Raw genomic sequence first — 26,973 nt, 5'->3', positions numbered from 1 at the left:
ACACAATAGCTGTCCCATATATCGCACGGGTTAGCAACTAGTATTCTATAAGTTTCCTGCAAGACCAAACCAACTCGGATTAGCATAAGCTGCCTTAACATCATTACAATTTAGTGAAATAGTTTGGATTGGGACTCTTTCGGGCCTTTTGGACACAAAACTAGCTTTCACATGTATCCCTAGGTACTCACAATTGTTCTAATTGTAAATTCTCTTTTCTTCAGGATATTTTCACTTATGATGAGCTTATTTTTCCAAGTAAAATTAGCCATTGAATTTGCTCATCCAAGCACATAATTAATTACCTTTGATCCATTACCGATTCACACAAACCTATAAAGCCAAGGGAGCCCTTAAGCAAAGAAATTCTTTTAGCATTATAAGATAATTGTCAGGTATAATTGCCATCATGTTTAGACATGTTCCAAAACGATACTTTCCCCTGCATTTATTTTGTTGAAGGAGATGATGATCCAGGTGCTATGTCCACAGACCTGAGTCTTGCTTCACAGATATGAAGAGAAGAGAGATTGGTTCTTCAACACAACGTTTCATTAAAGCAATGCGCACCATTTCACTCAATGTTATTAAGCAATGCGCACCGTTTCAATTAAGCGTTGTTACCATAGACAACCAAACGATGTCGTCTAGCAGAGAGAGATTCAAATGACAGTTAGAGTAGGTGGGAATGACAGTTATCAATTCAGCTCTTTCATCAATATAGATTTCCTTTCAATCTCTCTTTCTCTTCCTTCTCTTGCTTCTACATTTTCTCCCTCTGATTCTTATTTTCTCATCGTTTCTTATTGATTTTCTTGGTTCACAATCTTGTTTCATTACAAAGATTACAAAGATATAATTTCTTCATATTTAACCATTTTAACTGTTTCTCAAGAATCTTGTTTGTGTACATATTTATCTATATGGCGAAAAAGAAAAGGGAAAGAGGAAAATCTTTTGAACTGGATTCCCTCTGTATGTATAAAAGAAAGTTGGAAAGTAAATAAACACACCATAAGAGAGGACCATGACCATATCACTATCAATAACAGTAGGAACTCTATGTGCTACTGTTATCACCGTGCATTTTGAGAATTCCTGCCAGATAATTCTTTGTAGAATGGCATCTGTTGCAGAATCAATGGAAGCAGTAGCTTCATCAAGAACTAGAATTTTATTCCTTTTAAGGAGGACTCTGCCGAGGCAGAAGAGTTTGCGTTGCCCAGCACTCCAATTTTCACCTTCATCACTCACTGTTGAATACATCAAAGTTAATGAGCAATATTATCCATATTGCTTTAATACCACTCTATAGAAAATGACATGCTTCATTCTTCTAGTTAGTTCTAAAAAAGAATCATAAACTGACCTGAAGAGTCAAGCAGACTAGGTAGGCTGCTGATTGTTGCCTTAAGCTGACACTTCTCAAGAGCCTATAAATGAAAATGTGAGTTGGGTTGATCCAAGCTTGCAAAGAAAAGAAGACAAAATATTACAAAAGAATTTGTTGAAGATGAGAATCAGCAGGCTTACCTTCCATATATCATCATCAGAGTAAAGACCTAGAGGATCCAAGTTAGTCTGCACGCTACCCTTGAAAAGAGTTGGCTCTTGAGGGATGATGCTGAGTTTCATCCTAAAATCCTTCAAACCAATGGAGCATATGTCAAGCCCATCTACAAGAATTTTCCCGCTTGCAGGCTCTGCTAAACGAAATAAAGCACTAATAAGGGTAGTTTTTCCACTTCCTGTTCTTCCCACAACTCCTACTCTAGCCCCTTCTTTGAAAGTGCAGGTGATATCCTTGAGAACTAATGGAGAATTTGGACGATATCTTATCTGAAACCCAAGAAAAATGATAATTGGAGTCAATTTGATCAATTAGAAGTTGAAATGATTGAGGTAGCGATGTGAAGAACACTATGAAACTTAAGTAGATAAAGCTAAATGGGGGTATGTATGACATGCTTCCTTACCTTTAAAGCTTGCAACTCTATCCTACCCTTTCAAGGCCATGAAGACCGTGGCCTCATGTCCTCCACAATAGCAGGAGGCTCTGATGGTATGTGCATGAATTGTTTGATCTATTCAACTGAGATGATGTAGTTTGATAAGCTGCTATACCATCGAGTCAGAAAATTTTGGGTTCCTGTCAGTGATAGAGCATAAGAAAGAGAGAGTCCCACAAGTCCTGCAGACCACCCAAGAAAGGAGGATTTATGAGTAATATTTTTTGACGGTCTGAAAACTCCTTGCCACAAGAAATGGACAGTTCTAATGAAGTTATGTTACCTGGAGCTATAAAACCCTTGGGAAGCAACACAAGAAGGAAAGCTGCGGTGAAGAGGGTCAAATTCTGAAGTACTTCTATTCTTAAAACTAACCACTCCATGGCTGCATTTGAATAGAAGAAAAGCCGTGCATCAGAATCAGTGAGCTTTAGATAGTTCTCAAAAAACTTGTCCGCCATGTTAAAAGCTCTAATTGTGACCGCTCCAAGTGAAGTCTCAGCTGCATAATTCATAACCGGTGCTTTTGTAGTTCCATTTATCCTTATTAGTTCCCTCACAGAGGGTTGATAATACCCCTTTGAGCAAAAGCAAAAGAGAGAGCTTTGTCAGTCCGTTATTGATGAAAGAGGTTAAAAAAATCAAAACTAAATATGAATCATTAGATCTACCTGAACATATTTTGCAGCTACCATAGCAAGAATGGCTACAATAAGAACTTCCCATGTGACAGAAGCCATAATTCCTAATGTAGTCAGAAGTTCAATACTTGCTGCCACTACAAATATTGTGGAGAAAGGTACGTCGTAATCCAAAATACTCAAATCTGATGAAGCCTGCAAGAGAAACAATAAGATGAATGTACAAATTGAGTACAGGCTCTGATTATAAAATACCCTTTCAAGATACATACTACAGTATAGATTTTTTATTTTTTATTCGTGGTCGAGAAATAAATAATCTTACTCGAGTCAAAATCCGGCCAACGGGGTTGAGTCAAAGAATAACATGGGAGCTTTAAAGACAACATTGGTAAACCCAGAGAAAAAGGCTCTAGAAGCTTTTAATCCAAGATAGGCTGCAAGGAAAGACCTTATATATACAAAGAGAGCACTGAGTGTTGAAATTGCAGTGTAGACTCCAATCAAAATGACACTAGTGATTTTTCGGAATTTGAATGCCCAGAGCTAGCCAATATGTCGCAGCAGCCTGAAGACCAACAAAACCAATCTCAGTTACTACGCCTAAGAAAAAAAGAAGCAATCCCTTTGAGTCAATGATATAATCCCAGAATGGCTTCCATCCAACTTCATTAATCTCTGTTTCTTCTTCTTCGGTTAGTTGTACTCCTGGTAGATCCTTCACAGCAATCTCACCCTCACTGTTTTCCTTAGTGAGGTTAGACCCTTGAGACACCTCTGGCTGAACCGTATCTAACTTCTGAGATTCTTCTTTAGTTTCGTTATTTGAAGGACCCAGTCCTGTCATTGCATCTCTATGAGCATTCACAAGCTGTTCTGTAACAGCTGTCAAGAGCTCCTCATAGCTTCCAGATTTAGTAATTTGACCACCATTCATAACCTGGAAAGTTAAGAAACAGAATACTATTAGATATGAGTAACAAAAATTTATGCATACAAAATTTAAAACTAAGCTTAACTTTTAGAACTTCGTAAAAATTTGCCAAAAATTTATCAACTTCTGAGAGGAACTCCACTTGGTTAGTCACTAGAATGACCGTTTTGTTTTCAAGAGCAGCCATGACACAATCCTGCAATTTCATATTTTTTTACTTGGTTAAAAAACTACATCAAAGATGAGGATTCTTTCTTGATCCTAGATTTCACATTCATGAAAAAACTTGAAGCAAGTTTCTCTTACATTAAATAAAATTTAAGCTGTATGAGCATCTACTGCACTGAATGGATCCCCAAGGAGATAGATATCAGCATCGTTATAGACAGCTCGAGCTAGTTGAATCCTTTGTTTCTGTCCTCCACTCATGTTAAGCCCTCTCTGACCTATTTCTGTGAGAACACCATTGTTGAAATTATTGATGTCCTTGTCCAAAGCACATGCTTTTATGGCCTTCTCATATTTGGTCTTGTCCATAGGATTTCCATATAATATGTTATCGCAAATAGTCCCACCTTGGATCCAAGAAGTTTGAGAAACATAGGCAATGGATCCAAATGCATTAACCTGTTAGTGAGCAATAAGCACCAAAATCAGTGACAAAAAATTCAGTTGCAAAATTATAAGCAATCAGTCAGTTTTTTACTCACTGTTCCAGAAATTTTTGGCATCTCCATTAGTACAGCATGGGGAAGTGATGATTTCCCAGCCCCAACTGGACCACAAACAGCAACTTTCTGCCCACATCTCATTTCCAAGTTCACATCTCTTAGAGTGGGAATCATTATTTCAGGATCCCAACTGAAATTGCCTGATTGTATCTTTACACTCTTATCCGACTTCTGAAAGGGGATTCTCCTTAATTCTTCATTTTTCAGCTCATCATCAAGCAGAAAAGCATTGAGACGATCGAAAGATATCTTCACTTGGACCAAAGAAGAAAGAGCTTCTGGTATCATTCTCACAGGATCTCCCATACTCCTCAATGATGCAAGGACTGTGAAGATGATGCTAGCATTTAGAGGGGCACTTCCAAAAATAATACATCCCAAGAAGACCACTGAAGAAATGATGGTTGGAGACATCCAATACAACAATGTGCCATAAGCCTTTGCAAACTGAGTTTCAGCCAACCATTTGAACTCATTTTTGCAGACAGATTCAATCAAATTCTTAAATTTATCTTCCCATGATTGCAACTTTATGATCTTCATACTGTTTAGGATCTCGGAAGTGGATCTCAATCTTTCATCTTGGGCAATCATAAACTGAGTTTGACACTTCTGTAGCATAATTGCGAAAGGCATGCACGTTAAGGAGTCCACATACGAGAAGAGGAACTAGACCTATAAGTGCACCAAGACCCACAACCCATAAAAGAATGCCAATGGCTAGGAAAAGTTGCAGTACAAAGCTCCATGATGAATGGAACCACCATGGAAATTCACCCATTCTATAAGCATCAACTGCAATATAATTCACTATCTCCCCAGTTGAGTGCCTTCTCCTTCCTAAGCTAGAAAGCTTTAACTGCTTTTGGTAGACTGCCACTAAATTTCAATGCTATATGTTCTTAGTAGAATTTGGACATTCAGAATTGAAATCAATACAAAAGAGAATGCCCACCAAAAAGAGTTTAGAAGACTGATCAATTTGGACCATTGAGAAAGCAAGGAAAGTGTAAAAGAGATTTAAACCAGTCCTCTAACAAAGTAAACCAACCAGCTCATATGATTGAATTCATCATTTTTGGCCATTAGATTCCATAAACCCATAAATAAATAACCAATGCTACAAAGAGCACAACACAGTGAAACTACCACCAAGACGCAATCTTTTCTACTACTTCTTGTAGAACATTTTCCTATGATAGCTATGGTCAAAAATAGGTAGAAAGCACATAGGAAGAATAGGTTTACACCATCTACAATTGTTCTTTAAAGGCAGTAAGAACCCAAATAAAGTTCTTAACAAATCCATGAGATGCCCCCTGCATATACATCAAAAGAGAAACCGTAAGAACAGCAAAGACTCATGCTAGAAACACAAAAAAGTTGGAAAAGTCAAAACAAATAAAATAGTGATGCAAAAGTAAAAGCCAATGAGTTTGCCAAGAACACATTAACTGCAATTCATTGATAACAAAGCAAGAGAACAAACAATTGAAGAAAAAAAAAATTAAGCAAGAGAACAAACTACTGAAGAAAAAAATTTAAAAGAATATTCAAAATGGTAATTCATTTATTGCTTGAAAAATTATTGTACATGCCATAATAGGCAACCGTTTTTTTTTTTTAAACAAATGAGCGTGTCCAAACCTCTTCGTATTTCTAACTATTCCCTCAAGTGTATTCAATCCCCTCATCCCACATGCACCAGGTTCTTATAAGGAGGAATCCTATGAAGGTGACCACAAGATGCAAGTATGAGATTTCGAACCCAAGATCTCATGGATATCATGAGATCTTAGGAACTACTAGCGGTTGGCATCAATTTGAAATGTACAACATAAATTCTTCACTTAATTGTAGAAGAACAAAATCTATAACCCAACTTTTCCATCTTTTATAAAGAAGAAAAAAAAAAACTTCTATAACCCAACTCACTGCAACACATGCTTACTTAATGGTTATTAAGGGGGAAGGAAACAAAAAAACCATTCACACAGAGAAGGAAGATTGCATGTACCAAGTGAGCTCCCCAAGGAAATCATTGCTGGAAGAACTTCTATGGTTCACTTGGCACCTCTAGTAGCGCACCAGCCTACTTAGCTTCCTTGTAGCATATTCCCATCAAATAAATGCTGTCAGAATCATCAAAGCTCAACCAGTCACTCCCTTGGCATCATTTTTTTTTTCATGTTTGGCACATTATTTCTTTGCCTGATTGTGTGTCATTTCCTTGCATTAATTTGCTTTAATTAATTTGACCATAACATCAAACTCCATATAGTTACTACTTCAAACATAAGCATGTATATCAAAATAATTAGGTAAAAAACTCATTCAAGAGGCTAATAAAAACCAATCAAATGGTCTACACTACTGATATGGTCCCTATCTTTGCACATTAATACAAACAACATCCTTAGTGAAATTGGCTAGTACCAATAGGCAATAGCCACATATAGTTCGTATGCAGAGGTAATAAACGAGATAATTTAGAGAACAAAGTCATAGTTACACTGACCTGTCATATAGAAACAATTTATTTATGTCTGCTTCAACTTGTAAATGTCTTGGATTGCAATAGTTTTCACAGCCTGTGAATATCGTTTGTGAAAGAGCAAAAGGGTCATACAAAAGCACGAAAAAAAAAATAAAGAAGAAAAAGATAAGAAAACATTGCATAAATGAAAGGAAGTTTTAAACTTTATGATTAATATTGTTATGAAAAACCCAATTCAATTCAGTAACGGTCATAGATTTGGCTCAATTGAGGGCCTCTTGGAGTTTGTGGAATTGAAAAGTCATTGCGAAATAAATCAATGAGTCCAGGAAGCACAATTTTTTGTTTAGTGACCAGAACTTTGAATTAATGCTGATGGAGAAATAATTCTTCCTTAAATGAATTGCAATTTTCAATAATAGTGATGTGAGTATAATAATTCTTCTTTAACCTCAATTCAAAATACATCATGTTGAAATTCTAAGAATTCAGGTTAAGTCCACCTCTTTGATATTCTACTAGTAAATCCTCCAATTGAATTGAAGCTTACAGCATATGAGGTTATAACTCATGCTTTGCATCCTATTTATAATAATAATTATAAATAAATAAATAAAATTCTACACTACATATTTGATGTATTATGTATATGAGTCTGTCATAGTACCACTTTGTTCCTATTTTGGGTATTTCAATGAGTTCCCTCTTTATCCGCTTCAAATGTCTCTAAACAAAGTTTAGTGGTAGCCCAACAGTAATGGTATCTATTGTAGTACTCTATGTCTACAGCTCAAGCCACACCTCCCCCTCCCCTACTATCTACCTATTAAAAGAAAAATGTCTTTAAACGAAATATAAACCAAGGCTAAAGTTATGTCATATTAGTGAAATAAAATCCAAATGACCATCACATTTAGCTATGAATTAAATTGTATATTCAAAGTAGTTGACTACAACATCAACATGAAAAAAACAATATTAAGGACATATAACTTGAAGCAATACCTTTTGGCTAGATAACGATGCCTCACTTACTAAGGTGGACTCTTAGCTTTTCCAATAAATTCATCTTTCTCATTGCAGTCACATAAATCCAATCTTTTATTTCATCGGCAAATCTAAAATAAGCATGCCTCCAAGTCCTATTAAAGAAGAGAGCTCCGCAAATTGCCCAAAAGCCAGTTGCAAATCCAACTCCCATACCAATGTAGAAGCTGGAGTTTTTAGAATCATCTTCAACATTGCCAATTGGTGATCTATTCAAAGATTGTTCCTCAATTGTGCAGCTTTTTGGAAGAGGATCACCACATAACTGAGGATTTCCAATGTAACTCTGGGCATCAAATGATTGAAGCTGAGTACTTGAAGGAATTCTACCCGAGAGGTTGTTGTATGACAAATCCAAGAGACTAAGAAATGTCATATCAGACATGCTTGGAGGAATTTCACCAGATAAATGATTTTGTGAGAGATCAATTGACTCTAACTCTTTCATACTCCCAATTTTTTCTGGTATCTTTCCCATCAAATGATTTCGAGACAAATTCAAAAAACGTAATTTGGAAAGATCAGAAATTTCAGCAAGGATTGATCCAGACAAGTTGTTACTTGAAAGGTCTATGAGCCTAACTAATTTAAGGTTCTCTTTGTATTCCATTTCTTTCCCTTTGGGAACCAACTGAACATGCTCAATATAGCATAAATGTATATACGAACATGTATAAGGCATATAATAAAATGAAATAACATCAGAAGAAATAACATCGGGATCTGGTAATGCCATGGCACTAATATTTTTCAAGCAGTTTGGTATAGATCCTGATAGGCTATTATTGGCAAGATTCAATACTCTAAGAGAAGAAAGTTGGCATATTTGTTGAGGTATATAACCCTTGAATTCACTTGATCTTAGACGGAGAACTGTAAGATTTGTCATTTCTCCAATCCATAGTGGTATGATGGACAAATGATTTTCACCCATATCAATGAGACTCAGATTTGAGCACTTTTTCAATGATGAAGGAATATCTCCATAGATGCTATTGTTTTGTAAACGCAATGATTGGAGGTTAACTAAAGCCCCCATGGAGTAGGGAATTCTACCTACTAGATTATTGCTCCCTAAGTTTAAATGGATCAAAGACTGCCAATACTTCCAGCAGTGAGAAAGTTCTCCTGATAAGAGATTGTTTGATGCGTCTAAAACCTCTAATTTATTCTTTCTAATATTCTTTTGGCATAAGAAAGTAGAAATGGGTCCATAAAATGAGTTGTTAGCTATATTGAGCACTTTGACAGTAGAACTCAAAAAAATGTCTGATACATCACATTCTATGTGGTTGTTAGAGAGATTGATAACTGTAATGTTTGAAGTCCAATTCCAGAACCAACCTGGAGCTTTGCCTGAAATTCCTGACATGGACATATCTAAAAAACTGAGGGATCTTTGTGATTGTAGCCATGAAGGAAATTTAGGACCTATCTTGATTGAGCTGATGGAGGCATAGTCAAGTTGGAAGGGGGGATCCCAATTGGAATTGACATTAAAGAACAAACGTGTTTTAGACATATAGAGATGCTTTAATTTTGAGAGTCTTTGGAAATGCCCTTCATCTACGGTACCTGTTAAAGAATTTTTTCCGACATACAACATCTCTAACTCAGAGAGAAGCCAAAGACTGTTTGGAATGGTGCCATTCAACTGATTTTGGTTGAGGCATAATATTCTCATACGAGATAAATTCCCAAAGGAAGAAGGTATAGGACCATTTAAAGAATTAATTCCGAGATCAAGATATTTTTTTTTTTTTTTGATAAGTATAGATCAAGATATGTTAGATGCTTAAGTTGGCCTAACGGCTCTAGAATTTGTTCAGTTAGCTTATTGAGACACAAGGATAGATATTCTAATTTCTCTAAATTGAAAATGCTAGGCGGTATATTGCCTTTGAAAGAATTGTTGAACAGAGCAAGCCCTAAGAGGCTTGTACTGAGATTAGAGAACCAATTAGGTATCTCATGATTGAAATGATTTCCAGAAAGATGAAGGAATTGAAGAGACGTGAAATTGACAAATCCAAGGGATGGATTCAGGCTATCAAGCTGACAATTTTCCAAGTATAGCTGTGAAAGAGATGGGAACTTACTCATTATTTGAAGCCAATCAACTTCTCTGTGAAGGTCAGCATCACTTAGTTCAAGGTATTGAATGGCAGAGAGACCAAACATCCAACGAAGGTTATCTACATAAAGGTCAGAATTATTTCCAAGAGACAGATAGCGAAGGCTTGAAAGGTTCCCAAGCTGATGAGGAATGAGTCCACAGAAGTTAGCGCCTGAGAGATCAAGATGTGTGAGACTGTACATTGAACCAAGGAAAGATGGGATCGGAGTACAATTAAAGTCATTGTAACTCAAATTCAAGTAATTCAAATGTTCTAATTGGAGCAACGAACCACTAATCTCACCGCCTAACCTCATTGGATAATTAAGGTGGAGCTCACTGACTCGGCCAGTTTTATTGTCACAGAAAACTCCGTCCCACATACAGCAACCTTTATGGTCAGACCAGGATGACAGGACGCGTCCATGATCAGTGAGACCACGTTTGAGCGTTAGAAGGGCTTGCTTGTCTTTTTCATTGCAAGAGACACTTGAGATTGACTCTGCTTTGAAAAAGAAGAAGCTTAAACTGAAGGTAACGGAAAGGGACCATACTATGAAAAGCACATGATGAGTTGCAAAAGAGGCACCCATAGTAACGAAGGAATAGAAGTTTGACGGAAGAAAATCTGAAGTGTGAGTATATTGTAATTAACTCGTCATCTATATATATATATATATATATATATATATATATATATATATATATATAAAACCGAAACTTTTGAAACTTCCACAATTTTTCACGTCAGCATTAATTAAATTAAAAAAAAATAATAATTAAGTTAAAAAAAAGAAGTCCAAATTTTGTTCCACAATCGTTAAAATCAAACCTGATACCCACAAATCCACTCTGAATCCTCTCTCTCTCTATTTCTCTACCCTTCTCCCCAAAACCCAACTCTACCTACAAATCTAACTCTGAATCGTTTCTCTCTATTTCTCTACCCTTCTCCCCAAAACCCAACTCTGGAAATCAATCCCAAACGCCATCTTCTTCTCCTCTCTCTTCTCTAAAACCGATACTACTTCCCTAAAATCAAATTTAATCATCAATCTGTATCTCCAAAGCAAACCCTATACCTAAGGCAGCCAACGTGCTAGACCTATGCAGGAGTTTCCTTGGTCTCCACTCTCAACCTCTTTTCTCCATGGACGGATTCAGCCACAGAGCCGATTAGGTTAAAGAATTCCCCCTCTGTCATTCTCTTTCCTATTTGATTGATCTGTTTCTCAAGAAATTCTTCTCTACGATTTTCTCTAAAACTTATTTTTTGAGTTTTGGTTTCAGGTAATGATGATGATGCCAATTACTCAGTCCCAACGCCAAGTGAATCCTAGCAGAGGTGTGGTTGCCTTTTCGGTTGTCACCGTTGGCATCACCAGGTCTATCTCTATCTCTCTTCTTCTTCTTTTATGCTTATGTGAATGATCTGATTTATTAGAAAAGAAGAGCATTTTGTGCATATTGTTGGATTATATATTTGGGTCGTGCATGGCTTTTTTTTTTCTTTTTTCTTTTTTTTTTTCTTTTTTCCTTAGGAACCAATATTGTTGCATAGTTGCTGAATTTGTGGAACATTGAGGTGCTCTTACTGGCATCAGGTTTTAATAATCTTAAGGATTGCTTTTATCTGGACATAATATACCTTTTGGTATTAAAGGAAAAATGATTTGGCTAGGAATGAGATCCCTCTACTAGAATGTAGATTTGAGGGAGAATGTGGTGTGTTGACTGAGACCATGTTTTATGTCCCTAATAGGAACAAGATAAGTTTTGGTATTGGAACAGTTTGGTAGTGACCCGTTAGATTGTACTAATAATACAATTTTGGTCCTTTTGTTTATCGTAAATTGTATATTGATGATAGTTACTGCCTTTTCCAAGTAGCTACTTTTTCCAATTGAAATGATGAAATTTGCATAGCTATTCATTTGATGAAATGATAGTTACTGATATGGGTTAAAATTCAGATTGAAATTGTTTTAAATGGGACAGAGGCTCAAAGTTGAGTTTCAATTATGTCTTCAATTAGGAATGGAATGGAATTGGCATCGAGACTATGATCGTGTGTGAAGGTATGCAGTCAATGGATAATTTTGATAGAGGAATTAGACACATTTTTGGACAAGTACAATACTGTCTTATTTTACACTTGCTAAAGGTATGATATAACACATATTGTTATTCTGAGCACGTTTGATGTCCTTAATTGTGTCTTCATCATCATTATTTGTTTAAAGGGTTAGTATTTGTAGTTTGAGAATTAAAGAAAGAGATTGAATCACATTTTAATTCTCTATTATTGATTGGAAAAAAAAAGTCTTTGTTTCTCCATAATGTATAAGATCCTTCTATAGTGGCGACTATTTCAAGAGATGCTTTAACTTCAAATCAATATATGTCAAATTGCCTAGCCAAAGCATCTGAGGACTATAATTATGAAAAACAATAACTCAGCCCTCAAAAAATGTTTGAATTTTGGTAGTGTTTAAATTTTCAATGTAGATTTAACAATGTTTCTTTCTCATTGTAATTTGTGATTTATGTCAATGATAATTTTAGGGTCCTCCAACTCATGAAAGTATGCAAGATTTATGTTTCTTTCTCATTGTGTTTTTTCCAACCCAGATGGATACAAGAAGAGAGAAGTTTTGACGCTAAGGTTGATAGTCATAAGTTGAGAGATTCCTAATCCAATTAAGTTTCCAATATACATTCTCTTCGGATTTGCTGATTTTTCATACTCTACATTGTTTTTGGGCAATACTGGTAACTGGTAAGTTCAAAATGCTCATTTTCTTTTTTAGTAGCTTTAATCTTGTGCTTTCTCTATCATATTTCTCTTCTGTTGTTGACCATTCAGCGAGGCCATTTATAAGTGAAATGCACCTTTTGTGTGTTCTTGCATTGCCAACACTATGTTAGTACTATTTTTTTTTAGTGTATTACATCAATGTTGGTGTGTATCATATTTCTATGTTTCTTATTTTACTCATTGATTGTTTAGTGAAATATGATACTGAAACATTTAGCATGTGTGTGAATTTAATTAGTAATGTATATATGAAAGGTTGATTGTGTAATTTTCTTTTAGTGTTATTAATGTGTGGTTGATGCATTGCTGTCTATATTAAAGGTTTTAATTCTACATTGTTTTGGTTTGTGACTTTTAATATCTCCCCCAAATTCCGATACTTCCTACCCATGTACCTCTACATTAGTATGTTGGCAAGTACAGAACACTATATTATAAATAGTGTTTAATTTTTTAGAGATTATTTGTTACAATCGCAATTCATGGCCTAAAATTTGTATTGTTTGGTATGTGATTTTACTATTTGGCTTTGGCTTTAGAATTTTTTATTTATTTTTTTTTTTTATGTCAAGTTCTATAAAAGGAACACTGTGATTTGTTCCTATGATTTAATTTGTACTTTGTATTGGTTGGTATGTGATTTTACTAATAGGTTTTGGCTTTGGGATTTTTGTTTCTAACATGCATTTGAATCTAAATAAATCAGGTTTCGTATGTCAAGTGCTATAAAAGGAGTAATGTGGGTTTGAAGGTTTTGTCTTGGTTATCTTTGTGTTTTGTTCTCTATGTGTAAAATTTGGTCTATGGATCCAATTTGTTAGAAGGATTTCTTCTTCAAAACATTATTTTTCTGCACTATTTTTCTACATAAAATTTGCACTATCTTACATCTAAAATCTGCATTCTTTTTTTACAACCAAAATCAACCAAAATTTGCACTGCACTGTTTCATAAAAATCTGCACTGTACTATTTCATAAAATCTGCATTGTTTTGAATAACTTTCTGCATTGTTTTTAAATAACTTTTTGTATTGAGTACTTTTTAGCACCTATGATATAACCAATTTTCTGTTTTGTATGTCAAGTTCTATAAAAAGAGCAATGTGGGTTTGAGGGTTTTGTCTTACTTATCTTTGTATTTGTTCTGTATGTAGAACATATTGAGTGTGTGTGTATTGGGAAAACATCAGTACTGCCTTGGATGATCTTAATTTGAATTCCTTTGACATTGTTTTCTTTATATTCAGAATCAATAATGATTAGATTACTAGGACTCTCCTCTATGTGTTGGACTGAACTTTTTACTTTAGCCCACAAATTTAGTAGCAACCCTCAATTGTACTTGGTATGAAGGGAGGTATTACCTATGTGATTGATAGGAAGTGTTTAGCTATTCCTAACTGTGACTTGGATGATTTTTATGTTCTGAATGCTTTTGTTGTACTTTTTTCTTTGCATTTGTAGTTCTTTTTCAGTTGCAGTTGGTTTATTTAATCTGTTTTATTCTATTAATGTTTCTTGAATGATGGCTAAAAATTGGATTTTATTGTTTTTAGATAAGTATTTGGCATTTTGTTATCTGGGTTATTTGGAATTGTGGATCTTTATCTGTGTAAGACTCTTAATACGATAGCACGATGAGAAAAGCCAGGTATTTACCAGTCTTCTCCTTTATTCTATATTGTTTCTTGCGTATTTATTGGTAATATGTTTCTAGAAAGAATTTGAAATTGGAATGTGATTGCATATTTAAGTTTCTTTGTTATCTCAAACTTGGTTTTATGTTTGGTTTAATTGTTTAGTTTAAATTACTATAATCTCAAATATGGATGGGAATTCTACATGATAAAATGACAGAAGTACGTATTATTTTTAAAATAGCAAATTTACAAATTTGATATTTCACTTCTATATGTTGTAATAGATTTCTCAACCTATTCTATTGACAGGTTTACATCAGTGGTATTTCAAATGAATGTGACAACAACTTATCAAGTGAACAAGATGGTGATTCTACAAAGTTTCAAAAAGTTTATGTTGAAAGCAATGTACAACTTATACGAGCATTTGTAATCAAGGAAAATAAAAGGAGTTATTTAGTGACTACTGTGAAGCAACAAAGGAAGAAAATACAAATAATACTTTAAAGTTGTCTTTCAATTTATTTCAAATATTAATTAAGTAGTTCTTTAAATTTGTGTTTTATATATTTATTGGATAATTGAGGATGTTAAGGATTGGAATATTAATTTTAATTTTAATTTAAGTTTGATTTATATTTTTCATTATGTAATTTAATGTTTCATATCAAGGATAGAAAATTTTGAGGCTGGAATCTTAATGTACAATCAAAGAGGAAGAGACAAATAATTGTTAACATCTATATACACAATAGCTTTCCCGTGCATCGCACGGGTTAGCGACTAGTAATATATATAGCGATTCTTCAGACCCTTTCTCATTTTTCTTATTATTATATTATTTTAATCAAGACCTTGACTTGTTGACCAGTGCTTTTATATTATTTTAAGCCAAGACCCGCAGGATCAACGCTAACCACTCAAGCCAAGACCCACCGTTTTATATTATTTTAATTAAGACCTTGACTTGTTGACCAGTGCTTTTATATTATTTTATGCCAAGACCCACAAGGATCAATGCTAACCACTCAAGCCAAGACCCACCGTTTGGGAAGATATTTATTTAATTTTGTAGCTTTTTTTTTTTTTTTTTTATGGGTCTCATCGTACTGTTATTTATAGGTCTTATTGTACTATTCAACTACCTTTTAACTTTTATTTTTCTACACTTTCAGTGAAAAGTTTTCAGTTTCAACTAAATAAACTGTTCCCAAACAGACTTGTAGTGTTAGGTTCATTTCAGAACCGTCTAACAATATAGAGATTTTCCATCAATATCATAATCATCAAGAATTTGAATTATTGAAATTTTTTTTTATTGGGTGACTTGTTGACCATTAATCTACTATGCAATATTTTCCACCGTTTGACATAATTTTCATGTAGGGCCAGAAATTCATGTTGAGGAAATTGTTTTTGGAACTTAAGGCTCATTATCGACTACAATCTCAAGTCTTGTGCATGTGCTCTTAATAACATCAATATCAAAATCATTAAGAATTTTTCTTATTGACATCTTTTTTTTTTTTTTTAATTGGTGACTTGTTGACCATTAATCCATTATGCAATATTTTCCTCCTTGTGACATAATTTCATGTAAGGCCAAAAATTCATGAACTTAAGCCTCATGATTGAGTAGAATATCATGTGAATGTGCTCTTAATGACATGATTAAATTAGTGATAATATTGGCTTTAAGCCAAACCCTCAAAGATCAATGCTCACCACACACAAGTGATGAGATGTGGTGTTAGACACTTTGTGTATGGAGAGATTCCAATTCAGCTACATGGCCCTCAACATATATATACATATATATATATATATATATATATATATATATATATATATATATCATTTAATAAATATAAAACTTCTTTAAAAAAAGTAATATGTTTATCATAATTAGGGGGAAATCCAAATGGTACTTCAGTTGAGCATATGTGAAAAATGCATATACATACTACAAATGGTAAAAGAGAAAGAAAAAGTTGCTAATCCCTTTTAATATGGTTAATTGTTTTGCCTCAATCAGTCGCCCAAACAACATACCGCTTATTCATACCACAACCATAAATGACAATGTAGCATTAGTCATCTGTAATTCCCAATCTGAAAGTACAGATTTCTTTAATAGCTCTACCTTCATTTCTTTTGGCTAATATGTCTTTACTGAATTAAAATCAAACCACAAAAATCATATAAAAATCACCAAATTAGAGTTTAAAATTATAATTAAATTTTTAAAAGAAATCTAGGCACATTTGCACAAAAATTCCATATAACTAAGTCACACTTAGGAATATTGGACAATTTTTCCTTTGTATAAATACGGGGGTCCCAATGGGATGAGGGGGCTAACAATTTTCTCTCCAAAATATTTATTGTAGGAACACAAAAGTTTTCCATTGTAAACTTTTCACGATTAAAGAATATGACTTGCCAACTAATCAAACTAGAGTTTTTAGTACCTACAGCAATTTCACAATATCAAGAACAATTCTCAGTGTATACAATGTCAAATTTCATAGTCTCCTGTTATATCAAATGAGTGTTTTATTTTTACTCGCAAAGAATTGAATAGTAAAGCTTCTAGACCATAGTCTCAATTACAACTCTCAATCATGTTGGACTTGGATGACACCTATCAACAACGTATCATTATGAGATGTAGAAAAAATTTGGAGTGTACACAACGTTTAGTGTGGGTGGGAAGAAATTTCATCCTATTCCAATAGGTTAGGTTAGTTAGGGACCTATTCCAATTTAATGATCATGGAATTTGGTATACAAGTAATAATCAAGGAAACTTCCACCTAAAATAACTTGGACTTTTGGCAAAAGAGAAAATTGATGTCTAGACAAATCAAGCTAAGACCGACCAAAATGGACCATATTTAATTTCTTATCTCTATTTGTTCCATGTACAAGACTTATAGTCAATGCTTGGCGTATAAAAGTTGAACATCTTATCTAAAGTCCATCCTCTGAAAGCTTGAGAAAAAATTCATTTAAATCAACACAATATATAAATTATAAAAGAATCAAAGAAAAATTGTCAAAATAATGAAAATTTAATCTATGCTTAAATTCTTATAAGGATGAACACAATAGCGATATCCTTTTAAAAAAAAATAAAGATAAAAAATCTATACTTATTTTGTACGTATGATAAAGTCTTATCACAAAGTTTTTTGAGAATCATGTTAATTAGTAATTAGAAGTTATAAAGGAATAATCATCAATTCATATAAGCAGAGATCTCATGCGGGAGTGCATGAAGTCTTGCCAAGTGACGCTCTAATTTTGCATTTAGCATTTTTTTAACCTCTATTATTAAGTTCTTTTTACTATTACCCAAAAGTTTACATTAACTTATTTTATTGTTATCTCATTAGTCTCTCATTAATTGTCTAAGCTTACATCACACATTTCTCTCTTTTTCATGTCTTTTAGCATACCCACCAATTTAATATTTTAAAAAAAGCAAAAAAATAATAATAATTAAGGACTAATAGTAACAACTAACCAGATAAGGCCTTGGAAAGAGATAGAGAGATATAAAAAATTTGTGGATTGTTAAATAAAACGCATTGTTTCACTATAAAAGACCTGAGACTTACAAAACATTTGAAAGAGAGAGAAAGAGAAATCTAAGGGGACGTCGCCTCCGTCTTATTGACCCCCCACTACCATCAAGACGTTGAAACCCCTATGGGAATTTTTTTTTTTTTTTAAATTAGGGGATTAAATATGATTTAGGTTTGGGTAATTTGGTTGGATAATTTTTGTTTTGGGTATATAAGTAGAGAAAATATTTGGTACGCAATGTAAAGTCATATCTACCATGGTTTTAAATCATCTATATGACACATGCATACACACTTGCCCACACCATGTTTTAATGTCGCACTATTAATGAGTGGAAGATAATGAGAGAGTTGGACATACTTTTATTTCATAGTATTAAATATGTGAACACAACACAAAATATTTGATTTTCATGGTCCTATTACTCTTTTGCATTTATTTTTTGTTTCATGATTTTTAAAAAAAAAAAAATTAATCTTACCTTTTTTTAGGGTGAAAAATTAATCTTACATTGAGAATGATATAAATATGCAATGAAACAACAGTTATAAATTGCACACACATAACCATTATAATTATTCAATTCAAGGAATGAGTAAAAAAAAATGGAGGAATATTGTATAATAAAAGTTGTTACAAAATGCCTCCTGCCAAATGGCACTCTAATTTTGCATTTTACATTTTTTTACCTCTTTCATTAAGTTTTTTTTTTTTTTTTTATTGTTACCTAAAAGTTCACATTATCTTATTATACTGTTATCTCATTAATATCTCACTAATTTCCTAAGCTTACACCACACCTTTCTTTTAGCGTACCCATTGTTTTAGTATTTAAAAACAAAAAACAAAAAAAAAGGTAAGGGCTAATAGTAATAACTAACGAGATAAGACTCTAGAGAGAGAGAGAGAGAGACACAAAAATGTTGTGAATTGTTAAATAAAAGGAACTATTTCACTACATATTACCAAAATAAAATACTTGAGACTAACAAAACATTTGAAAAAGAGAGAAAGAGGAATCTGAGGGGTCACCACCTCCGTTATACTGACCTCCCACCACCATCAAGACACCGAAACCCCTCTTTTTCTTTTTAAATTTGGGGTTTAAATATGATTTAGGTTAGATAATTTGGTTAGTTAGTTATTGTTTTGGGTATATAAGTAGAGAGAATATTTTGTGCGCAATTTAAAGTCATATTCTACCACGGTTTAATTTTAAATCATCTATAAGACACAGGCATACACACTTGCCCACACCATATCTTAATGTCGCACTATCAATGAGTGGAAGATAGTCAAAGAGTTGGGTATACTTTTATTTCATAGTATGAAATATGTGAACAAAACACAAATTAGTTTATTTCATGGTCTCGTTACTCTTTTGCATTTATTTTTGGTTTCATGATTTAAAAAAATAATAATCTTACCTTAAGAAGGCTACAAATATGCAGTGAAACTACTAAACCAATTTTTAATATTTCAAAATGTACATGTTTCTTTACTCTAATTTAGTTTTTTTTTTTTTATAATTTATATACAACATTATTCAAAACTGTTTTACATAAAATATCACAAAATTATCTGTGCATTGCACGGGCAACTTACTAGTATAGTATAATTGGTGAAATATGAAACACTCTTAGTGGAACAAAAGATATTTATTCATCCTCACGATTGAGTAGATTTTTATTCCACTTGTTTAAATTACAAATCTTTTCTTGTATATCGAGTTCACTTGTAAACTATAAAATGAAACGTTAAGCTATAAAAGTAGTTATTACATCATTAGAAGACAGTTAAAAAAACATCGTTGCTCGGAGTAGTTGTTAATACAAGTAGCAGGAACTCTGTTATAATCATTTATGTACATTCATATAGGTAATGATAGGGTGGAATTCTTCTTTGAAACCCCAGCTGCCTCCTTTGGCCTAGAGTTAAGTAGGGGTACTTGTATTGTCTCACACAAGTTCGACTCCACTAATTTGCCACGAGTTCTTGATTTTGATGTAAGGAACAACTAAAGCATTTGAGATTTGTGAAAATTTTGAAGAGGCATGGAAGAGATTCACATCAACAATAGAATATCATAATTGAGTAGAAAATCATGTGAACTTAAACCTCATGATTGAGTAGAATATCATGTGAATGTGCTCTTAATGACATGATTAAATTAGTGATAATATTGGCTTTAAGCCCAACTCCCAAAGATCAATGCTCACCACACACAAGTGATGAGATGTAGTGTTAGGTTCATTTGACAACCATCTCTCATGTAACCATTTAGAGATTTTTCATCAATATCAAAATTATCAAGAATTTGACTTATTGACATCTTTTGTTTTTTGGTTGGATGACTTGTTCACCATTAATTTTTTATCTAAGACCATAAATTCATGTTGAGTACATTTGTTTGGAATCTAAGGCTCATGATGGAGTAAAATATCATGTGTATGTGCTCTTAATGACATGATTAAATTAGTGATAATATAGGCTTTAAGCAAAACCTCCAGGGATCAATGCTCACCACACACAAGTGATGAGATGTTGCATTAGGTTCATATGACAACCATCTTTCAAGTAACTGCGTAGAGATTATTCATCAATGTCAGAATCATCTAAAATTTGACTCTTCTTTTTTAGGGGACTTGTTGACCATTCATCCATTATGCAATATTTTCCACTGTCAAGGGCAACTATACTTGTTAATGAGAGTGGTCACATGGCCACCTTGACTTGAATTTATATATATATATATATATATATATATATATATATGCCTTAAAAATTGAATTTTAAATTAATATGTGTTGTTGTTGACCATCCTTGAAAAAATTCTTGACCACTCTAAAAAAAAACTTGAACACACTAAATAAAAATTTGAGCCCATTAAAAATAAAATTTGATCTCTCCAATCAATCAATATATATATATATATATATATCATATTATATATAATAAAAGTTGGGCTTAGATACCGTGGTTGTGCCAAGTGGCGGCACCAAATTGCAGAAATTTTCTTCAATTTTTAGATTTTAAGAATAGATATATACATATTTTTTGGATAAATATGACAAATCAAGTAATGAAAGAAATTAGTATTTGATTTACAACTATAACAGTTATATCTATCTAAAATGTTATCAACAAATGTAGTTTAAGTTTTATTCTCTATTGTTTAGCATATTGTATCTCTTCGTAGTTAAAGCTTTATCATCCATTTGAAAAACTTATTTAGTGACTGTTTGGATTCAGCTTCTGCGTCCACGTTTAGCTTTTCATGCGTTTCAGCTCTTTTTTTTTTTTTTTGGTAGCCGCACTTGTTGACTTTTTGTCCGTGAACAGTGCATTCATGCACTGTTCATGGACCCACAAATTACACTTTTCAGCAACTTTTTCATTAAAAATTGATCTCACGGTACTATTCACACATTTAACAATTATTTTGCTACAGTGTTTTCAGTTTTCAGTTTCAGCAAAATAAGTTCTATCCAAACACACCCTTAGGTGAACTAGATAGCAAATATCATACTAAGCAGGTTTTTTTTTTTTTTTTTTTTTGTGCTACTTATTTTGTTTTGTTAATAATTACACAGAGAGGTTGAGATCAAATAATAGAGATTATTGTTCACAAGCCAAAAATGACCTACTATTGAAAGGTATAACTTCTCAATTCTCATCATATCTCAATGCTATATTTTCAATTGTGGATGAAAACTTATTACCAATGTCTTAACTCTTAGTTTTTCTCAACCAAAAAATAATAATAATAATATTGAAGTTTATATCTATATATATATATATATATATATATATACACACATCCTTTTTGTTTATTATAATTTTTTGGTAGGATGAAAATCACTCAAGTTTTGGTGTCTTCTCCCATGCTTTCAAGGACAAAAATTAAATTTTCATGTAAGTCTCTCTACTTCAAATTCTTAAATGTTTATTAATTTAAATTGTTCTTAATTATTGAATTAATGTTTCCACTTAAATATGCTTTCAATCATTTTTTGGATAGTTTTTAATTACTAAATTTAAGGTTTTTCCACTTAAATATTACTTGAGCCCTAAATTTTAGGTATCTCCTTTCATATTAGTTGCAAGCTATCTACCATCTTCCATTCAATTATTATATATATATATATATATATATGCCTTTTATAATACATTAGTCTTACACAATATACATTCATTATATAACTTAAAAGTAAAATAATCATTTATTTTTATTATCTATTTTATAGTTTACATATGAATTTTGATTAAACCGTTTAGATTTTAAGAATAGATATATACATAGTTTTTGGATAAATATGACAAATCAAGTAATGAAATAAAGTAATATTTCTTTTACAACTATGACAATTGTGTCTATTTAAAAGAATTACCTAAGGATAGAATTTAAACCAAGAAAAGAGAGGAAAACAAAAAAGTACTAATATAATAATCTCATGTCATGAATCGTGATTATGCTAATGGCTAAGTGTTTCTCTTTGATTTGCTACAATCTTCTTCATCACTCTAATTTATTCTTATTATTAAATAAAATTAGATTAACATTATTTTTTATTTGTTAGAATATATTTCTTAAATTAAGGAATAATATTTAACATACAAAAATTTAATTTAGATAATATTTATCATCTAATTAACATTTTTTTTATTAGAATATCAAGCTACAAAACTTGATTATTAAGGGATAAGCACAATCCAAATTCTTCAAGAAGTGATTAATATAAATCTATCTCAAGAAATAGTATATATCTCCAATAATTTGATAATCTCTATCTATCCAAAAAAACTGTATATATCTCTATTAATTTGATAATTTCTACGTTTATGACATTAAAATATATATATATATATATATATATTTAAATTCCTTATAGTTATTGTAGGGGTGAAATTTACAAGTCAACGGTGGGCTTTGGGCCCCGCGTGGAGTCTAGCCATGACAAGAAGGGAAAACGGGGCCAGAAGGTTTCCAGCCCAATCCTGTTGGGCCGGACTTATTTAAGGGGCGTCCGAGGAGGAATGCCTCCTCGGACACGCCAAATGGGAGTCCAACGTACACCCTGCACACAGTGAGGAACCATCCCAAGCAAGAGGAAAATGTTAGACGTTCAGGAGGCAACCACAGCTGCCGCATTAAATGCAAGGGAGCTACTTTTCCAGCCACATTAATGTAGAGAAGACAGGTGAATAGTGTTATCTTGGCCAGTGCAACTCACAGAAAGATAGGGTGGATGTCCGATGGAACAGGCACTCAAGTGAAAGTCCAGATGGTTAACAAGTGTAGGGCCCTTATCAATTTGAGGGTGCTATATAAGAGAAGGAAATCCCCATGAAGAGGGGATGGGAGAATTGAGAAAAAAAAGAAAGAGAGAGAGAGAGGTGAAAGAATTCTGTGGTCTGTAACCAAGAGCAAGAGGTGCACTTATACGTCTCCTCGGATCGATACCTTGTGAACTAAAAAATGGAATGTTCTCACGTTCAATATGCTGCATGGCATACTTCTAACTAACGTTCACTTCGTCTAGCCCTAGTTCTGTAACCCGCTCTCTACAAATTCATTGTCTGGGGACTTTTGGGCCAAAACCACTTACTTGCTGGGCCTGGGCCCCAAAAACCGCCCCTACAGTTATCAACCACGTTCTCTTTCTCTCTCTTTTTTTTTTTAATTTTTTATATGTTACGTTATGTTGAATCAACTCTTTATTTTTTTTCTTTTTTCTTTTTTTCATTCTATTCATATGACCTTTTTTTAATTCCAATTTTTATGGGATAAAAACAAACAAATTGATTAGATATCTTTAATTTTAATAAGATTTAAATGAATTATATTTCAAATGGAACTCTACCAATATCTATAACCCTATATATCCTTTTTGGAGTGAAACTTATTTCAATATGTGAATGCCTAAATCTCATGACAATGCAGGTATGTATTCTTTCTTCTTTTATTATTATTATTTTTATTTTGTTTATTGTCTTTGGTGTTATTATTGGTTTTTTTTTTCTTCATGTAATTTTAATAAATGAATTCAAAACATTCGAAAATATTGTCAAGTTTCTAAAGGCTCCTTCTTTGTTTTTGTATTTTGTTTTTATTAAATTGATTAGGTTTTGTGTATTGGTTGCCTTTTGTTTAAACTAATCTTCTTAGCTTTGATCTAATTTATATGCTTAGGGTTAGGGTCTTAGAATTAATGATTAAATATGGTTAGAATTAATAGATTAATTTTAACAATTTTCTTATTTGATTTTTATGTTACATCAAATTATCAAGATGTTCTACACGTATATTCTTGAATTATCAACTTTAATTTTAATTTAAAATATTATCAAGATTATATTAATTTTAGATTTATCAATTGTTCAGTAAGTTTTTAAAAATAATTATCAATTTAAAATTCAATTTGGAATTATCAATTTAATTTAGATTTAGGAAGAAATATTACCCCTTATTTTAGTGAGATAATTACTTACATTTGATAATTTTTTCTTTTATCTTTATTGAATCTATTAAAATATGTAATTATTTATACATTTATTTTATAAGCTTTTTCATAAAACCGTGCAACGCAAAGGCCTATAACTAGTATATATATAAAAGCAGAGACCTTATGTGGGAAAGCATGAGATTTTGCAATGTGGCACACTCTATGAAGAGAATTGAAATATTCTCAAGCCACATTAGAGATAAGAACAAATTTAAAAATCAAGACTCTTTATTTCCTTTGGTTCAATGTTTCAAGACTTCTTTTTGTTACATTTTTTATTCAATGTTTTAAGACTACTATTTCTTTTATTTGGTTCAATGTTTCAAGATTTTTCCTCTCTCTCACACATAAAAAACTCTTTGCATTTATATTCCCCTTTTCACTTCTACTCTTTTATATACACATGCCTACAACCCTTCATGTCATTTCATCTCAAATACACTCATACAAAAACAATGTCATTTACCTTTAGCCTTTCAAAGACACGTACATAACTTCAACATTGTGGTACCATTTGATTCTAACCTGTGTGAGTACGTAGACTATGACCAAGGAAGAGGGATTGCATTTTTTTTTATTCAAATGATGGAAGCTTACGGTTTTGATGTTGAAGTTGTGTTGTGGATTTTGTGAAGGTTGTGATTTGCTTTAAATCTTTGGGTGTTTGAGATTTTGGTTTGGGAAATTCATAAATGTATTTTATTTGGGAACTAAAGAAAAAGAAAAATAAAAAGAAACATTCTAATTGATTATATATGAAGTTAACTATTTTTTTATTTTGTGTTATAACTCATAATTTGTAGGTTTCTTTGTAGGATTTTTTACTATTGTTTTGTGTGGTATGAGACATAGTAATAAAAATAAAAATTGATGATAATTTCAAAGTATTTTTTTCTTTTTTAAAAAGGACACAAATTAAAAACAATTAAATTTTGATAAATTGATGTGTTTTTAGCCAATGTCTCTTTGTTTAATTACATTCTTTTTATGTTGATACTTAAAAATGATTTATTTAATTTCATTGAGATAGTGACTTGGGTGTTTGCGATTGAGGTCTTCATATTTGGTTGTGATTATAGAGTGGTTGAGGAAGTGTTTGGTAGGTTGCTTAAATTTATGTAATTTTAGAATATAAAAATATTTTATTCTTTAAATTCTTATTTTTAGATTTCAAAATCATTTAATTAGTTTTAAAAATAAAGTTTACTTAATTTGAATGGCAAATATTATAATATTTTATAGTCTTATAGTGTTATACAAATTTTTTAATAAAATATGAATTAAGAAAATCAAGTTTCAAAGTATTCAACTATATTGTGGGCAAACATAAATATTATATAACAAAATAAGTACTATATGTAGGTCTTAATATATATAAAAATGATTTCAAAAGAAATTGTAAAATAGTTTGTGCATCGCACGAGACATCATCTAGTTAGAACCAATAACAACTTACCATTTAGGATTTGTTATAAAAGTATTAAGAAAATGTTGTGGATATAGCACTTCTCAAAAATTGCCCAAACAAATGCAAATTAGTCCAAAAGCCTAAATCAAATGTGTAATTGTGATTTTTTAAATTGTGTTTTCAAAAGGCATATTGTAAAATCTTTTTTTTTTTTTCCTAAAAAACACACATTTTCAAATAGTCAGTCTATTAGTGTTTTCTTTAGTCTTTAACTAAATTTGTTGAATTTATTTGATACATTTTCTACACACGCATATGCACCAGAGTAATACCTAAATACTTTGTAAAACATAATTAATGTAACAGTTGAATACCTAAGTTGAATATATTGAATGAACTTATAGTTTACTGTTTATTCTTTTGCTAGCACTGCGAACAAATTTCCTATAATGAAATCACTTGTATTGCAAGATTCATTTTCTAAAAAAATTCATATTGACTTAAATAATCTTCTTTCTTATCCTAAGCTATGGGAACATGTTTCATTTTTTCATCTTAATGATCGAGATGAAATAAGAAGAGCATATTTACAAAGAGGTTCTTGTCAACCTCTTGGCCATAATTTCCCTTCAAAAAGAAATTAGTTGAGCATTGTGTCTGTTTAATCCTAATTAATTCAAAGAATACAAAAATTACTTGAACATATCAAAAAAAAAGGATGATGCATTTTGTTTATATTGTTACTTATTTTGGTCAGGTGTTAGTAATTGAATGGGAGATCAATAGTTTTATGATTGCTTGGTTGTGTATATTTACAAAGATGATGTAGCTAATAGCATTGATAATGAAACTATCATATAACGATTTCATAATATGAAAACTCGTAAAAGAAAATTTTAAAATTTTATATATTTGTGTGTGTGTACGTGTGTGTTTTTTTCTTTTTTGGTGATATCGATATATGCAAGTTTTATTTTTATTAAATTTTGTTAAATTTAAATTTTTTAATTACAATCTTGAAAAAAATTCCTGGA

At 32.1% G+C, this 26,973-nt stretch overlaps 2 protein-coding genes and 1 long non-coding RNA gene across 5 annotated transcripts; all 3 read right to left on the bottom strand.

The window, feature by feature from the left end:
* Positions 1 to 890: 890 nt before the first annotated feature.
* On the bottom strand, positions 891 to 1,635 carry LOC115990025 (ABC transporter C family member 8-like). Its single transcript, XM_031113887.1, has 4 exons — positions 1,534 to 1,635; positions 1,370 to 1,433; positions 1,014 to 1,253; positions 891 to 919 (listed from the first exon to the last, which is right to left on the bottom strand). The coding sequence occupies exons 1-4, from the start codon at positions 1,633 to 1,635 to the stop codon at positions 891 to 893; spliced, it is 435 nt and encodes a 144-aa protein (XP_030969747.1).
* A 112-nt stretch (positions 1,636 to 1,747) lies between these two features.
* Positions 1,748 to 2,385, bottom strand: LOC115991492. The gene is made up of 3 exons (XR_004092204.1): positions 2,293 to 2,385; positions 1,977 to 2,191; positions 1,748 to 1,839 (listed from the first exon to the last, which is right to left on the bottom strand). It is a non-coding gene; the product is annotated as an uncharacterized LOC115991492 (long non-coding RNA).
* A 1,114-nt stretch (positions 2,386 to 3,499) lies between these two features.
* LOC115991490 (ABC transporter C family member 8-like) lies at positions 3,500 to 10,301 on the bottom strand. 3 transcript variants are annotated; one of them, XR_004092203.1, is made up of 7 exons: positions 9,646 to 10,301; positions 7,818 to 9,610; positions 6,834 to 6,906; positions 6,333 to 6,447; positions 4,295 to 5,634; positions 3,891 to 4,211; positions 3,768 to 3,780 (listed from the first exon to the last, which is right to left on the bottom strand). XR_004092203.1 is itself a non-coding variant. In XM_031115229.1 (6 exons), the coding sequence occupies exons 4-5, from the start codon at positions 4,949 to 4,951 to the stop codon at positions 3,903 to 3,905; spliced, it is 966 nt and encodes a 321-aa protein (XP_030971089.1). In that variant the 5' UTR covers positions 4,952 to 5,634; positions 6,333 to 6,447; positions 6,834 to 6,906; positions 7,818 to 7,843; the 3' UTR covers positions 3,500 to 3,590; positions 3,891 to 3,902. The 3 variants fall into 3 exon arrangements, 2 of the variants coding, with proteins under 2 accessions (XP_030971089.1, XP_030971088.1); XM_031115229.1 differs by lacking the exons at positions 3,768 to 3,780; positions 9,646 to 10,301 and adding an exon at positions 3,500 to 3,590 and having other exon boundaries at positions 7,818 to 7,843; XM_031115228.1 differs by lacking the exon at positions 9,646 to 10,301 and having other exon boundaries at positions 7,818 to 7,843.
* Between the last annotated feature and the right edge of the window lie 16,672 nt (positions 10,302 to 26,973).

This window comes from Quercus lobata, chromosome 5 (genome assembly GCF_001633185.2).
Source record: "Quercus lobata isolate SW786 chromosome 5, ValleyOak3.0 Primary Assembly, whole genome shotgun sequence".
Taxonomy (NCBI): domain Eukaryota; kingdom Viridiplantae; phylum Streptophyta; class Magnoliopsida; order Fagales; family Fagaceae; genus Quercus; species Quercus lobata.
This window is presented reverse-complemented; position numbering and strand designations above follow the sequence as displayed.

What these genes read in the sequence shown, in the direction of transcription:
- LOC115991490 (XM_031115229.1), bottom strand. Translation starts at nt 4,951, where the DNA reads ATGCCTTTCGCAATTATGCTACAGAAGTGTCAAACTCAGTTTATGATT. An exon ending in TGCCAAAAATTTCTGGAACA is followed by an intron (nt 4,212 to 4,294) that starts GTGAGTAAAAAA and finishes GCTCACTAACAG; the next exon opens with GTTAATGCATTTGGATCCAT.
- LOC115990025 (XM_031113887.1), bottom strand. Translation starts at nt 1,635, where the DNA reads ATGAAACTCAGCATCATCCCTCAAGAGCCAACTCTTTTCAAGGGTAGC. An exon ending in TAGTCTGCTTGACTCTTCAG is followed by an intron (nt 1,254 to 1,369) that starts GTCAGTTTATGA and finishes TGTATTCAACAG; the next exon opens with TGAGTGATGAAGGTGAAAAT. An exon ending in GGTCATGGTCCTCTCTTATG is followed by an intron (nt 920 to 1,013) that starts GTGTGTTTATTT and finishes TTCGCCATATAG; the next exon opens with ATAAATATGTACACAAACAA.